The sequence below is a fragment of the Malaclemys terrapin genome, chromosome 10 (assembly GCF_027887155.1).
Source record: "Malaclemys terrapin pileata isolate rMalTer1 chromosome 10, rMalTer1.hap1, whole genome shotgun sequence".
Taxonomy (NCBI): domain Eukaryota; kingdom Metazoa; phylum Chordata; order Testudines; family Emydidae; genus Malaclemys; species Malaclemys terrapin.
Genome location: NC_071514.1, coordinates 72,862,753 through 72,881,513, shown reverse-complemented (window position 1 = coordinate 72,881,513; position 18,761 = coordinate 72,862,753). Strand labels below are relative to the sequence as shown.

General features: G+C 38.9%; 1 protein-coding gene across 2 annotated transcripts in view; it reads left to right on the top strand.

The window, feature by feature from the left end:
* Positions 1-18,761, top strand: part of BAIAP2L1 (BAR/IMD domain containing adaptor protein 2 like 1) — a 66,993-nt gene that overhangs the window by 36,339 nt on the left and 11,893 nt on the right. For both annotated transcript variants that reach the window (XM_054041078.1, XM_054041077.1), the window contains 9 exons: positions 9,122-9,183; positions 9,280-9,351; positions 9,822-9,959; positions 12,333-12,485; positions 13,048-13,215; positions 13,993-14,110; positions 16,721-16,928; positions 17,279-17,356; positions 18,052-18,229. In XM_054041078.1, coding sequence (XP_053897053.1) covers positions 9,122-9,183; positions 9,280-9,351; positions 9,822-9,959; positions 12,333-12,485; positions 13,048-13,215; positions 13,993-14,110; positions 16,721-16,928; positions 17,279-17,356; positions 18,052-18,229 — 1,175 coding nt within the window. The remainder of the gene's footprint in view (positions 1-9,121; positions 9,184-9,279; positions 9,352-9,821; positions 9,960-12,332; positions 12,486-13,047; positions 13,216-13,992; positions 14,111-16,720; positions 16,929-17,278; positions 17,357-18,051; positions 18,230-18,761) is intronic.

Sequence of the window (18,761 nt, the reverse complement as noted above, 5' to 3'; positions counted from 1 at the left end):
TCCCAGGTTCAGTGCCGATGAACGGGGTCTGTTGGTGTTATGCTAGCATAAACCCTGCAAACAAAAGCTTTTCAACCTAGGCTGCAGGACTTGCTCCCAGCAGCTGTGTACAAATACCCTTAATTGTTAAGAGAACATTAAAGTTGCAAAGTCAAAGCACTCAGAACTAAAAAAAAAAAGCCAGAATTAAGGTTAGTTATGCAACTTTAATTCTGCCCTTTTAGGCAGATACATTAGGATGACATATTGTTCCCGCCCCCCCCGCCCCCCAGGGTCATCATCAGGGCTTGTACACAGGACCTTCAAATCTACAGCCACTTCCACTTTAACTACAGGAGTAACTGATAGCAGAAGTAGGTTGTGGTCCCCTGTTGGGATCAGGCTTTAGAGTAGTTGTGTAGCCCACTGGCAAAGTGTGTGTCGCAACAATTTGAGAAACAGCAGAAGAATTTGGGGTATCAGGAATCCTTGGCTGCACTCATAACTCTTAGAGCAATGTGTAGTCTAATTGCTAGAGTAGTGGTTAGAATCAGTATAGTCAATCATACCTGTGTGGTGTGTGTGAGGACACAGCAACTCCAGTGTTATTTTGCTGTGTGGCCACTCTCACTCAAGCTAGGCTACCTCAAGAGAAGTAACTAGAGAGTAGATAAGTCAATTTTGCAGTGAAGACATACCCTTTGTCTAGTCCCCTTCAGTCTTTTAAGGTAGGTCTACATTGCCATTAGACACTCCTGGCTGGCCTATGTGAGCTGCATCAGGCTTGCAGGGCTCAGGCCAAGGGGCTGTTTAACTGTGGTATAGACATTCAGTCTCTAGGATCCTGCGCAGTGGGAGGGTCCCAGAGCTGAGGCTGGAGCTCAAGCCTAAATGTCTACACCTCAGTTAAACAGCCCGTTAGCCCCATGAGCCTGAGCCAACTGGCATGAGCCAGCTGTGGGTTGTTAATTGCAGTGTAGACCTACCCTTAGAAGTGTGCAAATTCCTCAAGACAGCCAAAAAAGAATAATTTGTAAAAACAGTTGTACTTCTGTTTATGTTAAAGATATTGAGAGTTTGGTCAAATCAGGCATATGAAAAGGGGTGTATCTGTGCATGAGCGAATGGGTTACTCCTCCCTTTTGCTAGAAGAATGTATTGGCGGGGGGAGGGGTCTAATGTGGAGGATCAGCCTTTTACTCACCTGAATCAAGAATTAAGCTCTGTGGAGAGAGAAAAGAATAGTAGCCTCCTAGTAACACTGGAACCCTACCCACAAAGTTAGTGACAGTAGCTGTTACAATTCTGCTTAACTTGCTGTTTGGTACTGTAGCTTTGTCTGGACATTGAGCCAATATGCTTAGTCCTAGGCATCTTCCAGGGCCTTATGGAGTTAAGAAGGTTGTGGATCTTGTCTTCTGAATCAAATACAATGAGATTTCCAAATATTTAAAACATTTTGGATTTTATTTGTAATGAAATAGTTATTTTACCTTACTAAAGCAACCCACAGCTGATTAAAATAATTCAAAAATTGTCTGAGGTTTAATAACTTCTTAAATTCAGTTTGGAAATACTTATTTGAAACATGGTGGGTAATGTAACTTGAGCAAATTTTGAGAAAAGTATTTGTGAACCAGCTCAACACAGAGCACTTCTACAGTTAAAAAGATGCTGTCAGGATTTTGAGGTTATTTATATTTTAAACCAATAATTGCTGCAGCATTCATTAAAAAAACAAACCCCACCTACTTGTATTATGTGTTCAATTGCAAACAAATCAGACAATCTGTGATACAGTAGGATAGGATTTTTATACCAGTTTGCATTGAATGAAAAGGATAGTAAGGCTTCTGTATTTGACTCCATTTTAATGTATTGTAATTTTGCCAAAATTAAAGACTTAAAGGGCAATTCCTGAAAATGCTTCAGTACATTAGTAAGTTTACTTTGATAAAAATGAGAACTTTTTTGTTGTTGATTATGAAAATGGCACTGTAAGAGGGTTGGTAATTTCTAGAGTGCCCTTCCCCCCCCCCCCCCCCATCCCCCCACCTCAATCCCATGGCTCTGCAGCAACCTCCCTTACTCTGCTCTCTTGGATTCATCAATAACTCACAAAAAGCTTTCACAAGTGTAGTAAGTACTTTCCTTCTTGGGGGCCTGATTTATTAAAGTTCAAAACAATTCAGACCATTCTCAAAGTCCCAAAATAATTCAAGCAGCCATTCCTAGGCACTTCTACCTGGAATTCTTCCCTCAGCCTTTGCCTGCTTTTCCAACTCTCTGTGGTTCGAAGAGGTCAGGGGGCAACCTCCTCTGCTGCTCTTCAGGTGCTCTCTTGGTTTTTCAGTGTCTCTGCAGGAGCCTTGCTGCTCCCGGGCGCTTTCTTTGCACCAGTTTCCAACTGGGTTGTGCCTGGACCAGCCCCCCCTTCACAAGGGGTCACTTCTCTGTTCCAGCTCTCTGCCTGTCTCACTTTTGATCATCCACAGCCTCAGGTCTCTCTTTTTCTAACCCCTAGAGGCCTGGCTTTGTCACATGACCATATGTCACACGATTCAATTCATTTCCTCCACCTGTGGAAGCAAATAGGTTGTCACAGGGGGGAACTAGAACCCTATTCCCCATAAGGGGCCATCCCCCTTGTGACCGGCATAATTATAAGCTAAACTATGGCCCTCATTCTGCAGTAGGGTCTGTTAATATGTAGTCCATTGGTTCAATGGGTCTCCCCTTGGCCACATGAATTTTGGTTGGATGTATTCCTGGAGATTTCATCACATGACATAATCTTTAATTAAAGATTAATCTTTAATTCCTGGAGACTCCCGGGCAATCCTGGAGGGTTGGCAACGCTAATGGAATTATAGTTGTGGATCCAGTTCTAGGATTAAGGGCTTTGATTCTTAATTCCAGTTGCTTACTGGCACTTCTACTTTTTGGAAAGTTAAACTAATTTTTATTCCATTATTGAATACAACTTTTAAAGATGCATTGGACACTAAAATGTATTTTTAACCAGCAACCTTGTAATGCACTTTCAGTATTTGTCTCAGTTGTACTTACCTCAAGCACCTCCGCAGATTAGCTTTTTCTTATAAATAGACACTTTTGTCTGCCTCTTGAACATAAGAGCTATTTCTTTTGATTGCTTTATTTGGAAAGTAACTTTACTATGTGCTGCTATTTGATTTCAAAGGACGCTGCCAGGTTCAAATGTAAATATTTTTGAAAAACAAATATAACAACTTCAAGCACTAAAACTGAAAGCAGTTTTAAAAATCTAATGCTCAGAATGTGTAAAAATTTACAGACATGCTTAACTTTATACACTGTGAGTAGTTCCATTGACTTCAGTAGAACTACTTGCAGTGAGTTAAGTATGTGGGTAAGTCTTTGCAAGATCAGAGTCTAATTTAATTTTTACATTTCTCTCCACTTGCAAAGTGAGAGCAGACTGGTCAATGTCACTTTTTTAATAGTTTCTAGTCCATCTCATATCATTTAATACATTAGCAAGATGTAGCATCATATGGGTTTCAACTACTGATTTTTGTTTTTTGCAGGGTTTAAACTGTTCTCATTGGAAAATTTTTGGTTGGTTGTTTAAGTCATGGCAATGTTTCTTTTGGTCTTAGTCTTTGTGAAAACTTATTTTTACAAAACCTATGTTTTTAAGCCAAACCTGACCCAATTGTAACCTTTTTTTAAAGTAGTTTGATGTGAAATTCTAAGAAGTGGGGTTTTTACCCATGAAAGCTTATGCCCAAATAAATCTGTTAGTCTTTAAGGTGCCACCGGATTCCTTGTTGTTTTTGTGGATACAGACTAACATGGCTATCCTCGGATTCTTTAGTCTGGGGTTTCCAATTTTTTTTAATCTCTGCACAGGTTGGAGTCCAACTATCCAAACAATAGGACTATCTACTGAAGGTGATACTTTTTGGAATTTGATCCAATATTCATATTGGTCTTCAGATATAGTCTCTATGACTGTATTGATAATATCTCTTCACCACCACCACCTTTCATATGGGTTTCACATTTTTTTTCTTACCCTCCGCGGTCACCTTTATAAAATAGCACTGAATGTTCATACGTCAGTGCTGTTTTATAACATGAAATACGGATTGGCTACTCTTCACTTGTTATCTCAAGTGCATTAATGCCAGAAGGGCAGGCTTGACCTAGTCTTACTGATTCATATGCACACTTGAAGTTAATTTCACAAATATTCTTTATTTCTTTTTAATTAAAGTCACACTAGGGCCAGTTCTAGTAGGCGCTAAATGCAGTTAGTCTTTTTGCAAACAGTTTTCATGCTGCTTTATTTTTCCTTTTAATTTTATTCGTCCATGCAGGGTGGGCTCTGGCTTTCTGGCCGCCCCAAGCAAAAAAAAAAAAAAAAACACCCCGCGGCAGCCAGAACAGCAAAGCAAAAAAAAACCCCAAACCTGCAGCACGGCTGGAGCCAGGGTGCAGGGGGACTCCCTGCCCTGCAGATGTGCCCCAGCTAGCAGGAGGAGGGGGAGGGAGCGGGGGGAGAGAGAGAAGGGGGGCGGCCAGGGCTTCAGCAGGGCACTGCCACGCGGCCCCTCCCACCGTGCCCCCTGCTGGGAGGGCTCCGCACAAGTCCGGTCAGCGGGGAGGGAAGAACGAGGACTGCCCTGCTGGGCTAGCTGCAGGGCGCTCCCATCCTCCACGCCGCTGCCCCCTACAGGGCGGCCAGAGTGGAACACAAAAAAAAAAAAAGTGGCTGTGCCGCCCTAGGATTGGGCAGAATGCCGCCTCCTACAAGCTGCCGCCCCAAGCACCAGCTTGCTCGGCTGGTGCCTGGAGCCGGCCCTGCGTCCATGTTAAACTCCATTGTGGTTAAATTCAACCTCTTAGCCTCTTTCAAAGAATGGTTCTTGTGCACTGAACCCTCTGTCACATTCTGGGGTGCAGTCCAGACCAATGAGGGGTGTGTCACCAACCACCCTATAACCTTGGGCGCTTTGCAATGCTCTGCTGTTGAATACAGGGGTCCTTTTGGTCACACCATCTTCATGCAATAAATCTTTCCTTTGAAAGGGAGACAAACTTAACACAGTTAATAATACATTTGTTTGTTTAGTTATATTTCTTTGATGCACCCTATTATCCTATCCACATTTTGGGGGACTAATGGCTTCAAAGGACTTTACGTTCAAGCTTTCTTTCACCATAAAATTCTTCCACTTGGACATAGAGTAATCTATAGAACGGACCCATCCTAATATAAATTGGACCTAAAAATACTTGTCAACTTTGTTGTCTCCCATTGTAGCCTATGACTTAGACTCAGCCTCTTCTTTACATGCCTAATGAAATGAAAGTGGTGAGGTGCTTCATATTTAAGGAACTAAAACTGCCATGGATGAGACAACAGGAGATGGATGAGTGAAATAAATTAAGGTACTTGAAGACCACTCCCAACATACTGGAAAATATTACTGATGTGGTCTTGAAGTGTTTCCAGAACAATCTGCCTTTAATAGAAATAATACTTGTGTTCTCCTCAGTAAGTGACATATATAATATGTTCATTAATTCTGGTGTAGCCATTGGACATTTTCAAAGCATGTTCAAGTGGTTTACATAGTTTGCATAATATGAGTATTTGTTTATAGGTAGGCTCTTTAGCATTAAAAATGTTCTATTTTTGTCTTTCGATTGAACTAATTTTCATATTAAGAACAATTAACATAAGCTAATATCATATACAAATTTTTAAATCAAATATTAAATATGTGTGACCACACCAGGGGATTGCATTTTAACTAAATCAGTTTGTTTAATGGTACAAAAACAGTGTGTAGACCAGCCCTAAAGAGGAGTGTGTTCATCCATAGGCTCTGAAGGTGAGGCTCCATCTGTCTCTTCTAAGAAAGTTTCTTTAAAGTGCAGGTTTACTCTGAAAACTAAGTACAAATGATTCAGATTTTTTTTCTTTTTGTGCATAGAGTCATATCTATTTGCTTTACTGAAATAAATAAGTGTTTTTCATGTTAGCTTTGCAGAACCAACACAGCTAAGATTAAGTTAATGGGATTCTATTCCATTTTGTGTTTCATCAAGAGAATTGTTTACTGAGTTCCAGTTCACTGCACTTCTGTAAACCTATGTGATGGGAATGGGATTGCACAGGTGTTACTAAGGGAATGAGATGGAAAGAGGCCAGCTTGATTCTCAAAGGCCAAGATGAGTTATCAGAAGTAATTGTACATCAAGCACATATGATTCACAAATGAGCATGGTAGTGCCATTCTGACTTGTCAGTTTTCAGAGTACAACTACATTTGGTGATTCAGTTCCCCCACCTATAAAATGGGGAAAAGATTGTTTCCTTTTTGTGAAACAGTTTGAGATACTCTGGTAAAAGGTACTGTTGTACATTTTTTGAGGTAGGGATTATGTCTTCCTCTGTCTCCTGTGGAGCACTCGGCACGTGTTCAGTAAATATAATTGCTTTTAACTTTACCAATTTTCACCTGCAGTACTAAGAAAATGGGGCAACTACATGTGAGCAGTTAGAGTCCATATTTTTTCCCCATGTAAATATCCATAAATCCTAGATTTTTAAAGGTGCTGCTTTGCTCAACATTGCAGTGCCTAAGTCATCAAAAGTTGCTTAGGCACTTAGGAACCTAATTCCCATTGACTTTCAAATTATTTTAATCTATATTGATGATAATCTAAAAGTATGCAAAATTCTTTTTAAAGTGCCCTTAAACAACACAGGGCCAAATTCTGAAGTCAGTGGAGGTACTCCAGATTTATACCAGAGGTAGATTTTGGCCTATAATTTACATCTTATTAGATCTCAGTGCACTTACTATGGGTTTCTGCTCGAAATGTTGACTCAAAACATGAAACAGGAAATGAAATGGGTCAGCTAGTACATATGAGTGCTGCTGGATTACTGGTAGCAATGAGGGGATTTTAGGATGAAACTGGTTTTATATCGGCAGTGAAGAATACAAGGATTCGCTTTGGTTGAATTTGCTTAAAAGAGGAAAAAATGTTATGCAACAGATGGTCACTAATCTTTAAAAATATTAATTTAAAAATGTACTTGTATATGTTGTAACCAATACAAATATGAAGAAAATAAATTTGTAAACTAAACCAGTGCAAACTTTTAAAATAACATGTAATTTTTTAAATATTTTTTATTTCAAGATACATTTTGGCAAGATACATGTTGTAATAAGGGTGAAAAAATGTGTTTCTAACTAAGTATTCAGACCCTAAAACTGAGGGCTTACAGTCAGCCTGAGTGCTGTTTCAGACAAGAAAAACAACATTCACACGTCAGGTTTTCCATTCTTGACGCACCAGGTGAATGGGTTGTTTTACTAAGCATTTACACTGTGGTGGGAGGGGAAACCCAAAGGAAGGGAGTGTAAAAGGGTGATGAGAGAGTGAGCCAGCACCCAATATTGTTGGATAGCTGTCAGTACTTGGAGCTCCAGGGTCTACTGCATTAATCTTTACAATGCGGCCAGCCATTAGCTAAGTGTGTTGCTGTGGCAGCAAATTCACATGCTGTCAGAGAGAGTGGAAGTAAGTTCTTAAAAGAAGTTTGCACAGGCAAGTTTAAATGCCCTTTAAAGTAAATGTACTGTCAGTTCTTTTTTCCCCACCCCCATCATTTATATGTTTTCAAACATTTAGTTTTAGTTTTAATTGTAACCTTAAATTTTAATTTCTTGTTTTTAAGTTTCTTTTAGCAATATTCTTTTCCCTTTAAGTTACTGATAGATGTCTACAGGCTTTCTCCGGTTTAATCTAGTTTTTTGTTTGGGATTACCAGTCTAACATTTACAATATCTTTGTGATGATGGAGTTCTGTTAACAGGAATACTACAGGAGAGTGCATCCACTCCTGAAGTCCTAAAATAACAGGCTCACTTGCTCGTGCTGTCTACTTACCAGACAAGTGTTTTTATGTAACTGCACAGTATTTACTTTTGTTATTGCATATAAATAACCAGTTACTATAGCAACTCTCACCTCACATGATATTTACCCCTGCACACTGTATTAACTACAAACAGAGAACACCCAAAGAAACAATCACAGCATTCTGTCAGGTAGATTTAATGACCCAGAAAAACGGATACATGAAAATCCTCTTAACAATAGCCCAGCTCTCCCACCCACAAGATCTGGGCACAAAGGGGATCCTCCAACTGGAGATATCTTTCCTTCCAGAAGGACTGGAGCTCAGCTGTCTCCATAGCATTCTTCTCTCTCCTTTTGCCAAATCCCATGAAGCAATCCCTGCAGGGGATGGAGACTGGCTGGGATGGGGCAGACATGGGCAGCCCAAAAAATAGGGGGAGATGCACATCTTTCTCCTTGAAAAGATTGTACACGCCATATTACATTATTTAGCGCAGGTTCCATTGTGCTCTGTGTACGAGGTGCTTTACAACCCCAAAAGACATGGTTTCTACTTCAGCCTCATTTAAGACAGACGTAAATTGAGCATGGCAAACAATAATGAAGGGAGGATAGGGAGATAAGGGTATAAACAATATGTTCACACAGTTACATAGGCTAGCTATGTCCCCAGCTTGATGGTTCCAGATCCCTTAAATGTAGTGTGGGGAGAAAGATTTGTTTTGTTTGGGGTGGTGTTGTGGGAGGGGGTTGTTTTTGTTTGGGGAGGGATTGTTTTCTCTTCAACGCCTTTGTGGATTTTGCCCTGGTTGGCTGATTTCATGTAGTTACAGCAGTTATAGAAGTTTGTCTAAAGGAGGAAGGAAGAAAGGACAGTGGCTTTGCTGACTAGTCCAAGGAGGGAGATCCATGCATATAGTGGGGTAGGCAAGAAAACATGGAGACAGGTTCAGTGTTGCTTTCACATAGATAATAGATTATTGATTATAAAAGTCATGTGTGTAAGCTGCTTAGTAAAACTGTGGCCAGATAAAATTATTTTGTTCAGGATAAGATTGCTATGATTAACCATTGCAAGAAGGTGCCCTGCTTAAATTCTTACTTTTATAATTAACAGTATAAAGTAAACTATCATCCTGCTTCTACTGTGTGTTGACAACTTCAAACATCTGTAAAGAAACAAGAAAAATGGGTGTTTATTTATCCACAGGACATGTCCTTATAGATATTTCAAGTACAAACAAGATACTTAATGACAGCCTCGAGGAAAGTGTAAGTATTTTTTACTCTATCTAACCTTTTTGAAATAAAAAAAACAGTTTTACTTTAATTTTAAATAACCCTATTATCACTTGCTTACTTTTAAAGTTCAAAAAATTTCATAAAGAGATTATATCTGAACTGGAGAAGAAAACGGAACTGGATGTAAAATATATGAATGTAAGTACATTGAATTAAATATCAGAAAAGAAAGATCATATATTTATTTGCATTGTGCGTAGACATAGCAATTGTTTGTGCCTTTTTAAAATGATAATTTACAAAAGGAGCATACATAGAATTTGATCTTTAACTACTGAGGGATGTTTTCAACTTCTTTGGTTTATTTTAGCAGTTATTCTGTAATGTACAACTATATATTAGAGAATATTATCTAAATCCTAAATTTAAAAAAAATTCTGTAATATTTTTCATTTATTTTAATTGTAAATGAAAAAGCTGAGAGTGAATTAACAATGGAATTTTGTTTTGAACTAGATTCTCCAACATGAAGAAAAATAATTGACACATTTGTAGCTTTAATGTTAATCCATCATATCAATACAGTGGATTTCTTAGCTGCCTGCATTAGTGCTCTGATAGTTGTATTGTTGCATGCACTGCAAGATACTTCAATGCTTTGATTGCAGGCAACTTTAAAGCGATACCAAACAGAACACAGAAGCAAGTTAGATTCATTGGAAAAATCTCAGGCTGAGCTGAAAAAAATCAAAAGGAAAAGTCAAGGTGGAAGAAACGCAATGAAATATGAGAATAAAGAATTTGAGGTTAGTGTACTCGCTCCTCTTACTTATTGGCTTTTCTCTTCTATCCAGTTTAGGGAAACTGGTCAATAATAGAAAACTTACAGCTGTTAGTTCAAGTTCTCCTGAATCCACTTTAGAGCAAACTGACCTTGATTTCTATGCCTGTAATATATTTAATTATCATATAGAATAATTCCTATATTAGTTATTTGGCAACAGTTAGACAGAAGAACTTCAAAGCAGTTATTGTTGCGTTTGATTTTTCCCAAGTTATTTTGGGTTAAGAAGATTACTAGCATATGTAATAAAAAAAACTGACATTAAGGTTTAGGGTCCAATCCTATACTCCTTAAAGGGAGTCCCATTGATTGCATTACTCTTTGTAGGATCAAGCCCTGGATTTTGTTTTTAATGTAGCTTCTATTTGTGTACTAGCAATTAATTATGGGTTGTAGTAATGGCATTTGGATTTCTGACTACTGGATTTATAATCAACATCAAATAGTAGGACATCTGAATACTATTACTTGTGGCCACAATTAATTGTGACTTATTATGTATTCCAGTACATACAAGCTTGAATTCTTAACTGTGCCCAAGCAAGTTCAGACACAATGAGGGGCCGGGGAGGGTGGGCGGAGGGTTGACAGAGGGCCAGTCACAGTTCCCTGATTCTGTTCCAGAAGCTGCGAATGGGTGACAGGATGGATCACTTGGTGATCACCTGTTCTGTTCATTCCCTCTGGGGCATCTGGCATTGGCTACTGTTGGAAGACAGGATACTGGACTAGATCAACTTTTGATCTGACCCAATATGGCCGTTCTTATGTTCCGCCTGGTCTTGGTATAACATAAAGCTGCAGGGGGACAGCTTTTAAGTGATGCTGTTGGCAGAAGACCATCTACCAGTAGAGAATCAGGACTAGTGAAGCCTCACTTCATCACACACCCCTCCCCTTCCTTCCACTGACAAACTCCCTCTCTGCCATTCTATCTCCATCCCCCACCCCCTTTACACAAGTTCCTAGTGGCACAGGTGGTATCAGCAAGTGGCAGAGTAGGTGCAGGAGGTTCCAGTATGCTACTGGGGGACATTGTGTTGCCATCTTCAAGGGAAGACGTAAAACTTAGGACTGACTATTTGTGTTAATTAAAGATCACCAGGTAATCTTTGTAAAAGATTGGTCTTAACTCCTCTGTGTACATATAACAGTTGCCTTTAGTAACAATAGTGGGTGAAGTTAGACCTGTGTGTAGTTGGTCTATCAGTTAAAGTTTTTGAAGTGCTTTGGAAACCTTCATTCTGAAAGTTGTTACGCTAAACATAATATATTATCACTTAGTATTACCTGTCCTAGTGATCCTATAAAAAGCCTTGCCATTTTGATGCAAAATAAAAAATAGTAACATTGTGAAAGTAAACAGGTAGATTGTGCTGTTGCTTCAAATAATGGTACAAATTTTAATGTAAATGTTTTGTATGTATCAGATATACACAAATACTTGTTTATTTGCAGTTTTCTTTGCACTTCCTTCCTTCAGTCTTCATTTCATGTTACTTATTCTTTTAATTTTTTTCTTTATCTTCTATTTTCAATGTTTTTTCTTTATAAAATAGTTGACATTTTAGCCAAGAATATTGAACATAATGTTTAGCTGCTGTTTCTAGTTATTTGTATAATAACCTAAGTTCAGTAGAGGAAGGATTGTCTTGTGGTTAAGGTACTAGACTGGGATTCAGAAGATCAAAATTTAATTCCCTCCTCTCCCATAGACTTCCTTGATGACCTTGGTCAGGTCTCAATCTCTCGGTGACTCAGTTCCCCAGCCATAAATTGAGGTAGTGATAGTTCCATACTTCACGGTGGTTTTGTGAGGATAAGTTTGTTAATATTTGTGAAACACTGATGGACTATAGTGTTGGGAGCCCAGAGACAGGACCTATGGGATAAAAAAAGACAGATAGTAGATAATAACATCTGAAGTTTAAAGAAAATACACAAGTTGATTTGTTCTGCTCACTTTCTGCTAGTCTGAAATAATCTTATGATTTATTTCAGTTCTGTGTGGAGGCTAGAAGTTCTTTCCCTTTGCTGCTGCACTGTATGGATTTTGTTTTTGTCTTCTAATATGTGGATGATTACTGGCAAACAGTCAGTTTTGTCTACTTTGGTGGGCATAGTAAGGATAAATAATTATCTGAAATGTAAAAGAGAGGTTTAAAGCAAAAGCTTCATGTTCCTTTACATAAAGGAATTTAGATTAATAGATTTCTTAAAATAATTCCAGAAAGGAACAAGATATGCTTAGATAAGTAGGGTTGTGTAAGAAAAGTCAAGCTCATGAGTAGCCTGTGCATAATTCATTATTAATTTATTAATTATTATTATTTAGTATTTGGAAACTGTGAGTTCTCGACAGAGTGATATTCAAAGATTTATTGCTGAAGGTTGCAGAGAAGCTCTACTTGAAGAAAAAAGAAGATTCTGTTTTCTGGTTGACAAGCACTGCAGTTTAACTCAGCACATGCACTTCTATCATAAACAGGTCAGTGTGGCTGGAAATCTAGGTGGCATGAATGCAAACACTCATAGGGCTTAATCAGGTGAGGTAAAACTGATAGGCCTAATGAGGTGAGGCAAAACTCATCTCCTTAGTGTATGTTGAGGTCCATAAATGATAAAGATAATATAAAATGCATTATGTAGCTCATGAAAATTTTATTTATTTAATAGAAAAATGTTTTCAATGCAGTATTTTCAGTTAGTAATCCATTACTTCTTGTAGTAATAAATTATGACAGGAAACCAAATATTATTCAAATATCTATGGATTGACAAAATAAATATTCTAATATCTCAGTCTTACAGTAGGGCAGTTATTTCTATCACATAGCATTACTTTAAATTTGTATGTAAAGACTCCCTAGCAAGAGTATTTATATTAGGCTAAATTCTGTTGTCCCTGACATATGTACAACCCTATACACATCACTGAGTTTGGACTGATGTAATTAAAGGCAGAATATTCCCCTTTACAATCCAAATGTTGGTTTAACCAAAAAAAAAAAAAGAAGATACATATTATGTAACTTTTTTATTGGTTACAGTGTGCAGATTTACTTAACTCCAAGTTGCCTGGATGGCAGGAAATGTGTAGTGATGCCACAAAAGTGCCAGAAAAAGTTATGAATATGATAGAAGATATGAAGACGCCTGGTTCCACTCCAATCTCAGGAACTCCACAACCTTCACCAGTGACAGAGAGAAATAGTATGGTATGTATTGGTTACAAGTTCTCAAGGTTGGATTGACTTCCCTGATCTCTTCATGTACAAAAACATTTGGACTCAAAAGCCATAATAAATAACCTGAATTATGATTCTGGAATGAGTTACAAACTGGAGCCTCAGTCCAGTAAATAGATGCATCAGGTAGATTCTTGTATCTACACAAAGCCCCATTGACTCCAGTGAATTCTGGGTTGCCAGGAGAAAGAAGCCATAGGCTCTCATGTTCAGACCCCTATTTGTAGGGGAAATCCATTTTTGGAAACATTTGAGTTTCTGAATGAAACTCAAGTAAATTGGTAGCATACAATGGTCCTAATATACTGAAATATACTCGAAACAGAGGGCACCGAAGTGTACTATAATTTACTTCAGAAGAGTATTTTTTCTGAATTAAAAAGAAACCTAACTTACTATTTTCAAATGATTGAAAAGATAATAGTGATTATATATCTGATGAACTATATAACAACCACAATGTAACTGAATGGAATAGTTATGTTAGAAACTAGGCCCCACTCCTGCAACTGGTTCTGTGAGGAAGGTCCTTGCACCCTGTGGGTCCCGTGGCAGAGAACTCCTCCAAGTTTATTTTTTTTTCATCAAAGAAGTTGGGCAGCTAGGGACCTTCCACAATTTTAAGCTTGTCTAATTTAAGAATATTTGGTTATTACTTTTTAGAATTCAGTGCTGCAAGTAATCTAAGAGGTCCCTGTCATTTTGTTACTATGATAACATTATCTTAATAAAACTTTGTGTCTTTAGGTTGGAAGAGTGCCCCCTGCTCCTACAGTTAGAGCATTTACTAGTCCTTTAGTTGACATGTTTAACAATCCACAAGGAGTTCCAAAGGTGCCTTCGGAAAGATTAAATAATTCAGCAGGTGAGTTTTTACTTGTTGAAATGTTATTTTAATGTAGAAAATGGGCTTCACTTTCATCTTGCTACTGATATACAATAAATACAAATGACATACTGTGCTATCTATCAAAAATTAGTGTAGCTGTCTTGGCTATCAAAGTATCACTATATGATATATCTTTGGAGTTCCAGCAGGAAAAACATAGGGGAAGGAAAAATCGTCTTTCAAAATGTTAGTGATATTCTTAGTAAAAAGATATTGCAGTAGGTAGCTGTCTAATAAGAAAAATTAAAATACTGAAGGAGGAAGAATGTTTTGTGGTAAAAGCCCAAGTCAAGAGATCTAGATTCTGTTGTAATCTCTAGAGCCATGCGCAGATACAAAATTTGTATCCACATCTGATCCATGATCCACAAACATGGTCTGGATGCAGATATCTGTGGCTATAAAGCGGATATCTGCAGATTTGCAGGGCTCTATCAATCTCTGCCAATTACTTCCTGATTAATTGTGAGCAAGACTCAAAGTGGGATTTTCAAAAGCACCTAATGTTTCACTTCAGTGGGAGTAGATTTCGGCTAATAGTCTTTGAAAATCCCACCTTTAACCTCCCTTTGCCTAACTTCCCCAACTATAAAATGGTGAAAAATAGTAGTGCAGTGCTGGACCACATTTATTTAATGCCTGTAAAACTCTTGAGATTCTCTGATGGAAGTGTAATAAGTTTTAATATCCTCCTCGTGAAATACAGTATTTGATCAGCCACATGACTATCACTTTGCATTCTTGGCACATTGGTGTGCCATTTTGTAAAGCCAAATGGAAATTGCTAGCATTCTGATTTAGCTTGTTCTCTCTTAATCAAAGTGATTATTTCAGTGCATCCAAGTAGTAAAAATGAACAAATATTGCATTGTTTAAAAAGAGTGCCAAAAGTAGTTTTGAAAAACAAGTGTGAGGGAAAATAGGTCTACTATTTCATTGTTTCTCGCTGCTCAAATGGAAAATCCCATTAAGATTTGGGAAATGTCATTAAAATTAGGATATGTTGTACCGGTGTTAAAACATTACCTCCAGATTATATTCTGCTTGTTAGAAGAAAAAACCTAGGGCAAGATCTAAGTTAAGGAATGCACAAAATTCTCCAAGATAATCAAAATAATGCTTGGCTCTCCTGCTCAAACACACACAAACCATTTACAGTAACTCCTCACGTTGTAGTTATGTTCCTGAAAAATGCGACTTTAAGCGAAACGATGTTAAGCGAATCCAATTTCCCCATAAGAATTAATGTAAATGAGGGGGTTAGATTCCAGGGAAATGTTTTTCACCAGACAAACGACATATATATATATATGTACACACACACACACACACACACACAAAGTATAAGTTTTAAACAAACAATTTAATATTGGTACACACTGATGATGATTGTGAAGCTTGGTTGAGGTGGAGGAGTCAGAGGGTGGGATATTTCCCTGACTGCTAAATGATGAACTAGCAATTGACTGAATCCTCAACTCTCTCACTCTGCAAGGCAGCAGGAATGAGGGAGATATGCGCATTTCCCTTAAGTACACTGCCTTGTTAATTAGATCAGCTTGCTGAGACCACAGCTGCTGCAAGCTCCCTCCTCCTGAGCCCTGCTCTATGGAAGATGGGGTAAGCGGGGTGCAGGAGCAGGGGGGAGGGGGAAACCCTGACATTAGCCCCCCTCTTCCTTCCCTCCTCCCCGGCACAGCAAGCAGGAGTCTCAGGGAGCAGCTCCAAGGCAGAGGGCAGGAGCAGCACATGGCAGTGTGGGGAGGGACACAGCTGAACTGCAGGCAGCTGCTGTACAGGGAACTTAGGAGAGCGGGGAGCTGATAGGGGGCTTACGGTCCACCCTGGTTCCAAGCCCCCATCAGCTAGCTGCAAGGGACTGCTCTTCCTGCAAGCAGTAGACAAAACAGGCGGCTGCCAAACGATGTTAGAAGGGAGCATTACACAACTTTAAACGAGCATGTTCCCTAATTGATCAGCACCGTAATAACGAAACAACGTGAACCAGGACGACTTTAAGTAACGAGTTACTGTATTATGTGTAGTACTTATGTCATTGACAAAGATTTGAGACATCCCTGTAGTCACATTAATGGCTTGGTTTTTCAGTTGTGTCAAACATCTGCACCTTTCACTGACTTCAGCTGAAGCGGAGTTCTTGTTACATCTGAAAAATCAGATTTTATAGGCCTTTAGTTTCTGAACACAGTTAAAGTCTTCTGGAACTGGAAATGTTAGCACGTAAGGTTTCTCCTCAATGTGTACTTTAGCAACATCCAGTCACTAAAGGAAACCAGTCGTGGTCATTAAATTCTGTACATGTTTTACATTTACTAGTTTAAAGTTATTGCACTAGCCATGGTATTTCCTATACTTAGCAGAAGGAATATTGTGGTAATGTTAATTATTTACAAATGGCAGTTGTGAAGATTTTACTGTAACTGGAAACCAGTGAGCCAGGACAATAGATAGTTTGGATGAGCTGTTTGGTGGAAAATTTTGGTGCTGCTGTTATATTTTTCTCTTTTTAGGTACCTGTTTCACTCTGTTACCCTGTGGTTATTGTTGCACTGATTTTTTTAACAGGTAATTCAGATGATGCCAGTTTATCACGTTCAACTTCTGTTGCCACAGGACTGAACATAATGAAAAGGCAGAAAGTAAAAACTATCTTTCCTCATACGGCTGGAACTAACAAGACATTACTTAGCTTTGCACAGGGAGATGTCATCACACTTCTTATAGCCGAAGAAAAGGATGGCTGGCTTTATGGGGAACATGACATGACTAAAGTGTAAGTCAATCAATGTATTACCTGATTCCCGCATCAGAGGGACAAATACATCTTATTCTATTTTGTCTATTTAAATTGGCAAGTAGTTTTTTGCTTCCCTGCTCACTGTCATTGATTGGGAATTCTGAGGGACGTGTTCAGCAACCAGAAAAGTGTTACTGTGGAGGCAAATTTGTCATACAAAAATAAGTATATATACAAAATCCCCAGAAAACAATATCCTCAAAAGCCAGACATAAAAGCTAAATCTTCATCTAGCCTTGTTGAGCCTGCTCTTCCATACAGTGCCATCAATTTAAAAGTATAAATACTCAAATATATCAGGTTGACAGTTTTTTCCCTTTTTACAGAAAAGGATGGTTTCCATCATCATACACAAAGCTACTGGAAGAGCCAAGTGATGAAACAGTACATGTTCCAGTGCAAAGGTAATGTTGTTATGCGGTTTGTTGAAATGTTTAAAGATCTTTAAACGTGACAGAAACTCTTTGTCCCAGCAATGCACACAGCCGATTACCCAGTCCTACTCTGTTCCCAGAGGTGCTGCTTGCCGGTGACTGATGAAAGAGAGAGAAATCCTTCCAGAATGTACTCAGTGTAAATCCTCCTGTCTTCCCCACCCTATCCTCCCCAGTGCACATGATGGGTTGGTCTACTCTGGTCACTTCCTGTTTTCCCCCTGGGCTCCACTCAGTTAAATCCATCCCCCTTTCCCCTCTCTCATAATCTAAATGCAGTAGGAACCATTAAATGAGTCTCTTCTGCCTTTTTCTGCTCACTAGACAAAGACCCACCATATTCAGTCGAGGTGTTCACATTTTCTAATAAACTTTTTTTTCTTCTTAAAATTAATTTCTTCTAGTGTTTTATGGTTCAGTAATGTGATCTATACTATAAATATTTTCTAACATTATATGTTCTTTCTCATATGCCTTGATTACATACCATCTTCTTTCACCAAAGACCCATATTTTAAGCGCAAGTAGACCCACGGAAGTCAATGGGATGACTCGTGTATTAAAAGCTAGGCACATGTTTTTATGTTCTTTGCTGGACTGGGGCCCAAACCAGTATTAGTTGTTGTTTTAATTAAGCTACTATGTGCTTTTTTTCCCCCTTTTAGCGCTGCACCAATCAGAAGTATCAGTTCTATAAATCTAGCAGATAAAGGTGGTGTTGTCCTCCCCCCACCAGATTATCTGGGAACTTTGCAAACAGGCACAACTTCAGATATGAGAGTAGATTCTTCCAAAGGTACTACTGTTAAAGCACCTGTGACCAGACCAGAAAGCACAACTCCTGTGAGTAAAATTGCATTACATTTAATCAGTTATATGGGTCCAACTGTTCTTTTCCATCCTTATCATTTGTCTGGCCATCTGACTGAACTCCTCACAGGCTCAGTGTAGTGTTTTATCTTGTTCGCTTTTGAAGACCATGTATGCATGTGCCTCATCAATCAGCAAACCCGCTTTGTGTCTGGGCATGGTGTAGCAAGCACTCCTCCTTTAGTGCCCCCTGCTGACAGCCATTGCAGTCCCATGGTGGGGTACTTCTTGCAACTCAGCCCTCCAGCCAGGTCACAGACAGTTCTGCTCCTTCTGGGATAAACCAATAGTCTAACAAATAATAGTCCATTGGCCTTACACTGGGCCTTCAGTCCAACCCTTGACTCACTAGCCCTTACCACTGGTATCCAAAAGTTTCAGTAGTCCTCTTCTGTGCACCTTCTTCAGTAGGCCAATAGTGGGGACAACAGTCCCATTCCCTTCCTTACTCCCTCGGGTTCCAGTCTTGTGCCTTTTAATAAATAGTCAAGGCTTGACTACACAG